Source organism: Ursus americanus, chromosome 9 (genome assembly GCF_024610735.1).
Source record: "Ursus americanus isolate L20-20 chromosome 9, mUrsAme1.1.p, whole genome shotgun sequence".
In the NCBI taxonomy this organism is placed as follows: domain Eukaryota; kingdom Metazoa; phylum Chordata; class Mammalia; order Carnivora; family Ursidae; genus Ursus; species Ursus americanus.
Window position 1 is genome coordinate 38,048,816 of NC_142135.1, and position 12,131 is coordinate 38,060,946.

Consider the following 12,131-nt stretch of genomic DNA (forward strand, 5'->3'; position numbering starts at 1 on the left):
GCCTTAATTTTTTTTCTTTTGACTGTGAGTTCATATTTATCATAACTTTATCTATGGGAATTTCTCCAGACCCTCCACTCAGCACTTATTCAATAATGGTAATTTTCCTTCAGTCTTCAAATTTATTTTTAGTTCATCATGGTATTGAGGTCTCAATTTTATTGGAGGTTCTCTAGTATCCTTAATATGGCAGGCTTTGGGATTTGTCTACGGTACCCTGAACCCTGAAAGGTAGCGAGAATGGAAGTGAAGTTCACCACCTTCTGCAAATTTTCTCACAGAGAAAGCTGGTTTAATGTTCTATGTCTCCCTCTTGGTTCTTGCCCTCACTTAGTTTTTTGTCTAATATTCTTTACCTTTTAACCAGTTAACTCATACATTTAAGAAAGCACTTCTCAGATGGTATCCAGAACGTTTGGTTCTCAGTGTAAGGGTCAAAGTACCAGTTTGCTGCCTTGCCAGAAATGAAAGACCTACTGTGTCTGTCATTCCTTTTCATTACTACCATTAACAAAACTGACACTTTGCGTTCTCCTTCTGGAAATTCAATTACATGTATGTTAGACCCCTTGATAGCCAATTACATGTATATTAGACCACATACATATTAGATCGCAACTCTTGGAAGCTCCATTCTGGTGCTTGTTTGTTTATTTTCCTTCACTATTTCTTCCCTTCGTGTTTTGGTTTGGGCAATTTTTATTCAACTATTTTCAAGTTCATCTATTCTTTCCTCGGCCTTGTTCAGTCTGCTAATACACCCAACAAGGAAATGCTTCATCTCCGATATTATATTTTTTATTTTGGCATTGACATTTGACCCTTTTATAGTTTTCATCTCTCTGTTGAAATCCTCCTTCTTCTGTGCATACATGTAGTCCTAGATCTTTAATGTATCAATCGCAGTCACGCTAGAGTCCCCTCTGATAGTTCTAGCATCTGGGTTATCTTTTAGTCTGGCTCTCATTTGCTTTAACTCTTGACAATGCATTTATTTTTTTCTTGCAGTTTTTCAAATTATTTTTTTAAATTGAGTACTGGACATTGTGTGTGGAAAAATAGTCGGTATTATTCCCAGAATGGATGGGAATCAATGTTTTTGCTCTATTGGGCCCTGTAAGTATTATTTAGCCTCGTTGGGTCTCAACTGCATTAACAGCAAAATGGGAATAAGCTCCAACTTCATAGAAATATTATGTGAATATATAAAACATAATCATAGAAATATTGTGTGAAATATATAAAACATAAATGTAAAATATTGTTAACACTTACCTGGTGATAGACCTTAGTACTTATGTTTAATAAGGCAACTAGTTTATACACACTTGATTTTTATCTCCAAATGGTGATATCTTTTTTTTCTGTTAATTAAAAAAATTCATATTTGATTTTAAAAATTCTAGTGAAATGAAAATGTACAAATTAGAAAGCCAAATGCCTCCACACATTCAATTAAGACCATGCTACAATTGTGTATTCCTCAACTCCTTTGAAAAATAACATAAAAATTGGTGTCACTGTATTTGATTTAATGTTTATCAATACACACATAAAAACCAGAGTGCTTCCAAATATTTATCCAGTATTTACTTTCAAAGCAGAATCAATAATTTTTACAGGTGGTATAAAGAAAGGTCCCCACTGTGATCCCTACCATATTTTGACTCCATGTGGGGGTGGGGATCATTTCTTCCTCTAGAAACAGAGAATTTGGAAAGTATCAAGAAAGATAGTAACAAAGTATGAGAAAGTACTGTGCTTTGAAAATGGATCAGGTGAGATGAAATTGTTAGTTGCAGAGGGACTTCCTGGAGCTGCAGGCCCAGCATTCCTGGCCAGAAAGGACAAAAGTGCTTGCTTTCTTGTTCTTGCTAAGACCTGGGCAGCATTTCTTCCATGTCTGCAATGACATAAGAGACAACAGCCCAAACAGCGGCAGCCACATTCATCTGCTTTGGGTCCATGACAGTCATGGTGTCTCCATGGGAGTGATGGAAGGAGAAATATTTATAGAGATCATCAAGTAGACTGGCTCCTGGGGAGAAGAGAGGAAGAATTCTTAGTGAAGTATTTCGACAGAGATGGCCAAACAGCTGCTCAGAAACCATCGCTACTCTTCCCCACTTCACTCTTCCTGCTCCTACTATGCAGGTCCCAATGGCAAAGTCGTTACTTTCCCAGGCTCTCCGGCAGCACGAAATGGCCAAGTGAACACCATTCTTACTATTAGGATATGAGTGGCAGGCTGTGGGAGAGTTCTAGGAAAGCCTTTACTTTGCTGACAAGGGTCAGGAAAATGTCCTAGTGCTGCATTAAAAGTAGATGAAAAGTTTGGAGCTGCATGGGCCAAAAAGCCCACACACCCAAAACGGCCGAGTGGAAAGACAGAAGGAGCCTGGATTTAGAAAACACTGCTAGCCCACTGAACAGGCTCTACGTTGCCTGCTTCTGGACTATCTGCCACGTTAAAGAAAATAAACCTTTATTTGTTTAAGTAACTGATACAAATGTCCTATTTATTTATAAAAAGATAATATCTGCTTTTGTATCTGCAAGAGTACAAATTATGTACCTTCCTGGATACAAGAGAAAACCCACACTCCTTTGCTCAAGTTCTCTTCTCAAATCACTCATCTACTTCCCATGAAATTTCCCAACGACTCTAAGGGCCCCAGCAGGCATCTCTGCCCCACTTAAGAGCTTTCTTCTCTCCCTAGTGAAGCTTTCTCTAGCTTCCACCATGGACCATAGCTCTGGGGAGTCTCTGCCGTCTGTTAGTCATCCTTCAGAACCTCCGGGGCCCAGTTCATGGATTCCAACTGCAGTTCTTTATCGTCTGGCCGTATTAGCTTATGTACATACTGTCTTATTGTGAACTACAGAAGATTGCAGAGAACACAAATGCGTATCACGGATGGGTGACTATATAAAAAGTATGCGTATGCCCACAATCCAACGCGGGAAAAATAATACCGGTACCTTTGAGGCCCATTTTATGAGTTCCCCCACCCCCTGCCGATCTTTTCCTCCCTCCAGGGGTACCCACTTTCCCATTCTGCTTGTGTGTTAATCACTCTTCGATTTAAAAAAATAATGATTTTGCCGTATATTTAGATGGCATTACAAATAACTAACTAACTAAATAAATAAATAAATGTTTAACACTGTCTGCCTTTGAAACATATACACTAGATATATTTCTGTGACTTGCTTCCTCCGCTCAGTGTGTATAGCTATAGTACTTTCATTTCTTATTGTTGTATGTTATTTCATTGCATTTATTTATCCATTTTTGTGATGATGGACATTTAGGTTGTTTCCAGTTTTCTGTTATTATATGTTGCTAGCAGCATTCTCTAGCATCTAAATAAAGGAATGGAATTGCTGGGCTATACAGTAGGTGTGTGTTTAATTTTATCGTGTAATTCCAAAATGTTGCCCTTTCCAACGTGCATTTCCGCTGTCAGTATATGAGTCTTCCTCTTGTTTCACATCCTCTCTAGCACTTGCTCTTGTCAAGCTAATATTTGCTAATCTGGTAGGTATGAAATATTATCTCATTATGATTTTAACTTTAATTTTTAAAATTATTAGTGAGATTGAGCATGTTTTCTTATATGTATTTTTTGTCATTTATGTTTCTCTTTTGTGTAATGCTTTTTCATGCCTTTTGCCCATTTTTCAATTGATTTGTCTTTTCTTACTGATTTGTAGGAATTCTTAAAATATTTTAGATACTAAGAATAAGAAGTGTCTTAATTACGACTAGTAGCTTAATTACTACTGTTTTCTATTTCTTGTAATCTGGCAGAGCAAATTCTGTCACCTTCTCTTCCTTCCCCTTCAGGAATGTCTTACTATTCTCAACTGATCTTTCAGATGAAGTTTGGAATCATTTTAAAATTGTACAAAGAATATTTTTAGATTTTGATGGAAATTGTGTTAATCGACAAGTCAGTTTGGGGAAAACTCACATCTTTCTATTAGGATATTGTATTCTTATCCATGAAAATGTTGTATTGATATGTTTCCATTTATTTATTTATTTTTTAAAAAGATTTTATTTATTTATTCGACAGAGATACAGACAGCCAGCGAGAGAGGGAACATAAGCAGGGGGAGTGGGAGAGGAAGAAGCAGGCTCATAGCAGAGGAGCCTGATGTGGGGCTCGATCCCATAATGCCGGGATCACGCCCTGAGCCGAAGGCAGACGCTTAACCGCTGTGCCACCCAGGCGCCCCATGATATGTTTCCATTTATTGAAGTCTTCTGTAGCATCTTTATTTAGTTTTGTGATACAGCTTGCATACCTTTTTGTTAGTTTTCTTTTCTCCAAGGCTTATACTTTTTGTCGCTAATTGGAAATTATACATTTAAAAAAATTGCATTTTCTGTTTGTGGCTATCCATTTTTAGCATCAAGGATATATCTAATTCATAAAAAGGCAGGTGTTCCTTCTTCTGTACACTCTGGAGCAGTTTGTGTAAGATTAGAATGAATCACTTCCTGGTTTTTTTGTAGAACTCTTCACAAAACCATCTAAGTCTGATACTTTGCTTATGGTAAATATTTTAACTAATGATTCGATTTCTATCCTGGTTATTGGGCTATTGGGATTTTGTATTTCTTCTTGAATTAACTTTGGAAATTATATTTTTTAAGGAATGTGTGAGTTTTGCCCAAATATTCAAAATAATCAAAATCAAAATAATCAGCATGAAGTTATCAGGAATATCCTGTGTTTATCTCTGTTGATGTCTGCATGTATGGGAATGCACTTTTTTTCATTCTCCGTATTAGTTACTAATGTCTTCTCTCTTTTTTGTTCATCAGTCTTGCCAGCAGTTTGTCAGTTGTATTAGTCTTTTGGAAAAAAAAGAAAAAGACAATTTTTTTAACACACTCTACTATAGATTGGTTTTTCTTCCATTGATTCCTACTCACATTTATTGTTTCCCTCCTTCTTGCTTTGGCTTTATTTGCTTTTCTTTTTAACGTCTTGAGTTGCATGTTCAGTTTATTGCTTATCAGCTTTCTCTGTCTCCAGCATAAGCAAGAAGACTACAATCTTCCTCCTACTGCTGCTTTAGCTATATCTATATCCCACCAATTCTGAGCAGTATTTTCAAGGTCACTCAATTCTAAATAGTCACCAATTCCTGGTTTGATTTTTTTCTTTGACTCATAAGTTACAATGTGTTTTCTAATTTTTAAAAGTATGGGGGTTTCCTTAGTTATTTTTTCATTATTGATTTCTAATTTAACTTAGAGAATGCAGGCTGTATGATACAGATTCTTTTCATTCTATTGAGATTTTCTCTGTGGCCTATTGTATGATCCATTTTTATAAATGTTCCATGTGTGGAAAAGAATGTGTTTTCTGTGTGTTGTGTATATGTGTGAGATCAAGCTTGTTTCTTCAAATCGTTTAACATCTTACTGATTTATTGTCTATTTGAGCTATCAGTTTTGAGAGGGATATGTGAAAATGTCCCTCTGTGATTCTGTATTTTTTTTTCTTGTAGTTCCAGCAATTTCTTTTTTATATATTTCAAACTTACGCTATTGGGGCATACAAATTTAGAATTACAGCTTCCTGGAAAATTGAACATCTTTATTAATGTTTAGTTATTCTCTTCAGTTTTAGTAATGCTTTTTGTCTTGAAGTTAGCTTTTCCTAATATTTAATATAGCCCTACCTTCTTCCTTTACCCTAGTATGTCTTCTCCCATCATTTTACTTGCACTCTACCTCGCTCCTTATGTTTTTAGAGGTTTCACTTATGAAGACTTTAAAGTTGAATTTTAAAAATCTAGTCTAACAGTCTGAATTTTAACTCGACAGTATAATTTCTTTATGAAGACTGTGATTACTATTAAATTGAATTCATTTATGCCATCCTAGTTTTTGCTTTCTATTTGTTAATTTTGTTTTTTAGATTTGGTTTTTTTTCCCCTTTTCTTTCTTGCCTTCCTTTGTGTTGACTTACCCCCCCCCCCCCATCCTTCCTTTATTCCCCTCCTACTCTACTAGTTTGGAGGTTAGATACTTTATTTCAATTCCATCAGTGGAAACCTTAGAAATCATAGCTCACATATTTAGCCAAAGTTAATCAATATCTTACATAAGGACACTAGGGCCTCTTTATCTCCAGATGCACTCACTGCTCATTAAAAACCACTGTCCAGGGAAACAGGAATTGGCAGATACCCTCACACAAATGCCAGGCTCCAGAGTTTTCTTACCTCTATAAATTTTTGCTTTACCATTTTTCATCTCTGAGGAATTCCCTTGCTTGGCCTCACTAAGCCATGTATTATAGAAAGACAATTATCGTTTTACCCAAAATTATTTTTTGAGGGGAAGAATGTATCTACAAACTTCTGGTCTAGCATGTTAGCAGAGTTCTCTTCCCATAGTCCTCTACTTCCTGCCCTGTGGATTGGACCCTGTCCTTGTTCCTGACACCTTCATGGCCTCAGGATGCTGTCTACATTTTCTCTATCCCAACCCAAGTTTTTAAAACTTTGTGCCAAGGTCTTCCTCAGTCTATGTCCCCAGACTCCTTGCTCTGAAGTAGAATTTAGATTTCTCTCCATTCATATTTCACACTGAGTTCAGCTATGGTGCTATTAAACACAATGCAAGCCAGTGAGGCTAAAAAAAAAAAAGTATAAAAGAAAAACTCAACTCTCACCTCTGACAACTAATGACTCCAATGCCTGCCAGTAAATATCCAAAACCGGGTATATTAAACTGACAATGCCTATCAAACCCTTCACCCATGTGGAGGAGAGTTCTTCCAATTCCATGATTTTTCTTTCTAAACTAGTAAAACATGTTTTCTGTTAGCCCAGTGGCTCTGAAAAAGTGGGGTCTGACCATCCTCCCACCTGATAATGTAAAATCGTCAGTGAATGGGCTGGAGCTGAGGTCCACAAATATTCAGAAGGCTCGATCAGTTCAACTGGACAAGTACTTGAGTTCCTACAATATTCTAGGCAGTGGTCTAAGGACTGAGGCAGGCATAAAGGTGAAAAAGACACAGCTGCTGCTCTTAAAAGAGATAGCTTTTGACAGAGTGTCCACAAGCAATAATAACACAGAATGGACTGAGTGCCATGAGGAAAGGACAAAGAGAGCAGATGGCTCATGTAGCTGAATGACCTTCTTTGGCCCCTAGGCTAGGTCCCCTTGCTGTGTGCACTCCATACTTCTCTTATAATCTCCACCATCTTTTGTTATAATTGCAGGTTTGACATCGGATTTCCCCACTATGCTGTAAGCTCTCAGAAGGCAAGGCCTCCGTTTTGTTCTCTACTCTGTCATCAGTGTCTGTAACATAGTGCCAAGTAGAAGATGAAGGTGCATTTGTTGAGCTAATGAATGAAACTGGTGAATTTTATGAGTGAACTGGCCCTTGAAGGTGCTGTACCAGTCAGAGTTCTTGTCGGAAACAGATGGGATGCTCCAAATAGGTAACCTGGAGAATCTGGTGAAAGGACTATTTACAAAGAGTGCTCAGGGTTAAACAGAGCAGAAGAGATGCTGAAGCACCTAGGGCTGGCAACAAAGAGCGCCGAGCGCCATTACCACTCCCAGGCTTAGAAGGCAAAGAAAGCAGCTCTGGCTGCAGGAGAGGGTCACCAGAGGAGGCGTGGCTATTTGTAGAAGCCAGGGAATCAGTCAGTTTCCTGCTGGTGCCTCCCATATCCTATGGGGCCTCCCCATTGCCAAACCCAATCATAAGCCAGAGGGAAGGCGTGATTTGTTAATGCAGTCCATAACAGCCTCCAGGGCCACAATATAAGACAGTGAAAGGTGAGGATTGATACAGAGTGGTAAAAGAGAATTTTAACGTAAGTACTTAAGATGCCAACAGACAAGAGATGGGGCGCAAACATTCCAGGTGAAAGAGTACATCAGCATTCCAGTTTGGGTGAAGTGTGTATGGGGGGGTAACTTAGGTTAATTATTGGCAGATAAATTATTGGTAACCAGCTGTGGAAGGTCCTGAATATAAGGCTGAAAATAGATGGAATGTAGTTCATTGTACATTCATTATATGTACAATTGGTTCCCAAGAGCCCTTGGGAGCCATTGGGCAGGAAGGCAGGGAGACTAGAGTTGCACCTTAGGGAGATGCTCCAGAGGAATGTAGAGGTGGAGTTGTGTAAACACCACGGTGGTGAAGAGAAGGCTAGGGAAGAGGTATAGTCTGGGGGGCAAGTGACAAAGACCAGGGCCACATGAGAATATCCTAGTTTCTGAAATTCTCTAGAAAGCATATGGACGAAGATAACCAAAATTCCCAGTGAAAAGGCCAGAGGTCCATTTTAAAACCAGAAGATTCCTTATTCATGATCTCACTGCACACCCAGGAGAGACAAATCTGTGTGTTTACTTTGGTAGGAACAAGAAGCATTTGCACAGAAACCGTGACATTTTAGAACGAGCTGAAACTGGTGAGGAGCATATGCTCTCTGGGATCCAGAGAATGCAAATTCAGGTACAAGTTAAGGACAAAGTCAAGGAGTCCAAAGAGTGAAAGTCACCGAGGGTAGATGGAAGATGAATTAGAATCGTGTACACGAAGAAACAGGAAAGGACATTTCATTGCAGCAGACAGAGTATGGCTCACTTGGGGCTGTTTTCCTCCAATCCAGCGCTTCTTAAAGACACTGCATGATGGCTGACAGGAAAGGCTCCAAATTCCATATTGAAAAAATAGAAGCAAGATATACTTGTGTATGCCCTCTCCAGGCCTCTGAAATTCCCTTTCAGTCTCAGACTGAAAGAACTTGCCCTCCAGATGGGTGGGAATTTGGCCGCCTCCCCTCACCACTGGAACATTACAGAAGGCATTTCCTCAGAGAGCATCGAAGTTCCCACGAACATTTTATAAAACTAAAACAACTCCAGAAAATCCGATATTACCAGTGAGAATGCTGATAACCACAGGCAATAGAAGGTGGGCCTGCTGGCTGCCTTGCAGCTTTGTCTCTGCAATTCCGAGGAGACATTTTATCAGTGACAGCTACTGCTCTAAAAGTCCAGCACGGAGCGAGAGCCTGCATTTCAATTTCTAAGAGCACCTGACATGCTCTCATGGGTGGAGGGAATGTTAACTATCCCTGGGGATAAATTGCAGTCTCTTTTGACAGGTATATGAGCTCTGAACAGGGAATCATCAAATGCTTTTTAGAAATAGAAAGCTGGTAGGAAGGAGCCTGCTCTGAAGGCCAACATTCACCCCCTGGAAATAAACCAGAGCATTATTAGGGCAGCTCACTGTTAGGAAATTATTTCTAAAGGAGGTTTGGAATTTAAGGATGTGAAGACATATCCTTGAGATTGCCAGCCAAGAAGTTGGACCTATGGAGGGAGATACAGCTGAGAACACAGGGGTTAGAGTCAGACAGGCCTGGGTTCAAATTCAAACTCTTCTGCTTAATAACTGGGTGACTTTGGGTGACTCATAGAAGGCTTTTTAGCCTTAGTTTTCTCACTCATCAGATGGGGCTATTAAGATCTGACTTTCAAGGTTCTGGTGAAAATTAGTAGGCACTCAATTAATACTTATTACAGATGTTATAGATCCATAGGGATGACCCAATACATACACAGCAGCTTGATTAATTAAATGCAACTTAGAGGGACCTAAAATTCTAATTTAATAAGCTGAAATTCTGACAACTGTTTTTAAAGATGAAATACCTGGACCACGTCTATTCTATATGACCCCACCTTGAACTGGCTTGGATTATTGTTCCTTCTCCTCCTTCTCATCCCTTTCTCTCCTCTCCTCTCTGAATCTTTTCTATAAACATTCATCTCAGAAAGTATTTTCCAGCTGTGTGACTGGGTGAAGATGGTCCAGTGAATATTGTAAGAAATATCCAACCTGCCCCATCCTGTTCACAGCAGATTCCAATCTTCACAGAGAGATCTCAGTAATGACTGTGCTCTGTGCAGGATATTGGAACAAGACTGAATACCTACTAATTCCTAAAAAGATGGGGGGGCAAATATACAAAGATTCTCACAGCCTCCTCTTTTTGTAGGTTGACTCTCATTCATTTGTCATCAGTGGATTTTCATGTACACAAATTAAGCAATTCATGCAATGAGAAGTTTTTGAAAGACATCTGAAAGCTTTGAAAGTTTAAATTCAAGTCTGTTATTTCAGCACATACATTGGCTGCTGCAACGTTGCATGAAAGATGCACTAACAGGCAAGCAGCTGTGGAAAATCCATTTCTCCTTTATAAACAGATCTTGAACAGTCTGGGGTATGCAATTTAATTGCAATGGAATGTATTACAGACATTCCCCTGGTCATAATTGTGGGGTTAGAGAAGAATGTTATGGTCTTAACTTATTCCCTGCAAGAAAATGGTCCCTCTAGAATCTATAAAAACTGAAAAGACATTTAAACTTTAATTAAAATTATTTCTTTTAGCAACATTATCAATGAAAAACATTATTGCCAAAACAATTAGAAAATCAATTCATGGACTTTGCAGACATTTAATCTTCCTTTTCAAAAAGGGCAGCTTTATCCCTACTGTATTAAATCTCTTTGAAAATCAGAGTGCGAAGCAGTTAATTAATAGTTTCCTAACCCATAGCTCTCCAGAAGAGAAAGCAACTTCTAAGCAGGAAAGGAAAAAAAAAGAACAGGAAAGGAAAGGAAAGGAAAGGAAAGGAAAGGAAAGGAAAGGAAAGGAAAGGAAAAGAAAGGAAAAGAAAAGAAAAGAAAAGAAAAGAAAAGAAAAGAAAAGAAAAGAAAAGAAAAGAAAGGAAAGGAAAACACATCCCCAGTCAAAACTCCATAAAAAGTATTATAATTTTAGTTTCTAAACTCTTAATTTACCCAAGAATTGCCGAGTCTGTGCTGAAAAGGTTCAGGGCATAAGCCTGCACCTTCTATCTCTTTGTAAAGCTTGGATTGGCTGCTGGCATAACTTTGACCACATAGCTTAAGTCAACACCACCAGACCTGGTGAGCCTCCAGTTCCCATGTACCTGAACTCTATGATAATGATTCATCTTTCTATAACGTTGAAGACCTATATAGCAACCTCAAGACTAATTAATCCCTGCTGCACAAAGCTGGTACTACAGACTCTCCCACAGCAGGAATAACAAGGACACTATTTGTTGAGTGCTTCTTGTGTGCTTAGGGCTTTATGGAGATTATTTCATGTAACCCCGTGAGGGGCTGATCAACACGTGTCATTAACAGATGGAAAATAGATTTAAGGAACTTGTCTAAAGTCATACAATAGTAAGTGGTAGAGATAGGATTCAAATCCAGGTGTCTCTGATCTAAAAACCGTGCTCCTAACCAGTGTTCTGTACCTTCTCTCACTGTCGTATCCCAGGAATCTGTAACTACTTACTCCACAGTGGGAAACAATTTGCACAATTTATCCCGTTCATTGCTCTGGTCCCCCATACCAATTTCTGCCTCATGACATGGAGACAGAAATTCAAATAGGAGGTGTCCTGGACCATGAAAAAGTGAAGACTTAAATTATGTTCATACAGTGGGGAGCCTGGGACTACCTATCAGAAGATGAACAGCAGAGCACATCTGTCACCAAGTCCTCTGCTCTGTCTGGGCCACACTCTCATGGGCCTGCCAGTCCTCCTGAGAGTTCCTGGGCCATTCTATCTAGAATTCCTCCCCTCTGATCTCTCATTCTCCTCCTTTTCACTGTCTAAAAGTACAGTATTCTTGGGGTGCCTGCGTAGCGCAGTCATTAAGCGTCTGCCTTCGGCTCGGGGCGTGATCCCAGCGTTATGGGATCGAGCCCCACATCAGGCTCCTCCGCTGGGAGCCTGCTTCTTCCTCTCCCACTCCCCTGCTGTGTTCCCTCTCTCGCTGGCTGTAGCTGTCTCTGTCAAATAAATAAATAAAATCTTTAAAAGTACAGTATTCTTGTAACAGTTTCATTATTTGCTGCCTGTCTTTCCCATTGGAATATAAGCTCCACAACGGCAAGAACTTTGTCTTTTTGTCCCAATTCCCAATGCCCGGCGTGGAATAGAAGCTCAATAAATATTTGTTGACTCGCTAAATTGATAGATGAAAGAATTATTAAATATCAAATTGGACAAA

The 12,131-nt window shown here is 39.1% G+C and overlaps 1 protein-coding gene across 2 annotated transcripts in view; it reads right to left on the bottom strand.

The window, feature by feature from the left end:
* Nucleotides 1–1,565: 1,565 nt before the first annotated feature.
* The window catches only part of CPQ (carboxypeptidase Q), a 439,142-nt gene continuing 428,576 nt past the window's right edge, over nt 1,566–12,131 (bottom strand). The window contains exon 8 of one of the 2 annotated variants that reach the window (XM_045805901.2): nt 1,566–2,038. In XM_045805901.2, coding sequence (XP_045661857.2) covers nt 1,875–2,038 — 164 coding nt within the window. In that variant the 3' untranslated portion in view covers nt 1,566–1,874. The remainder of the gene's footprint in view (nt 2,039–12,131) is intronic. The other variant, XM_087864711.1, reaches the window with a different exon arrangement.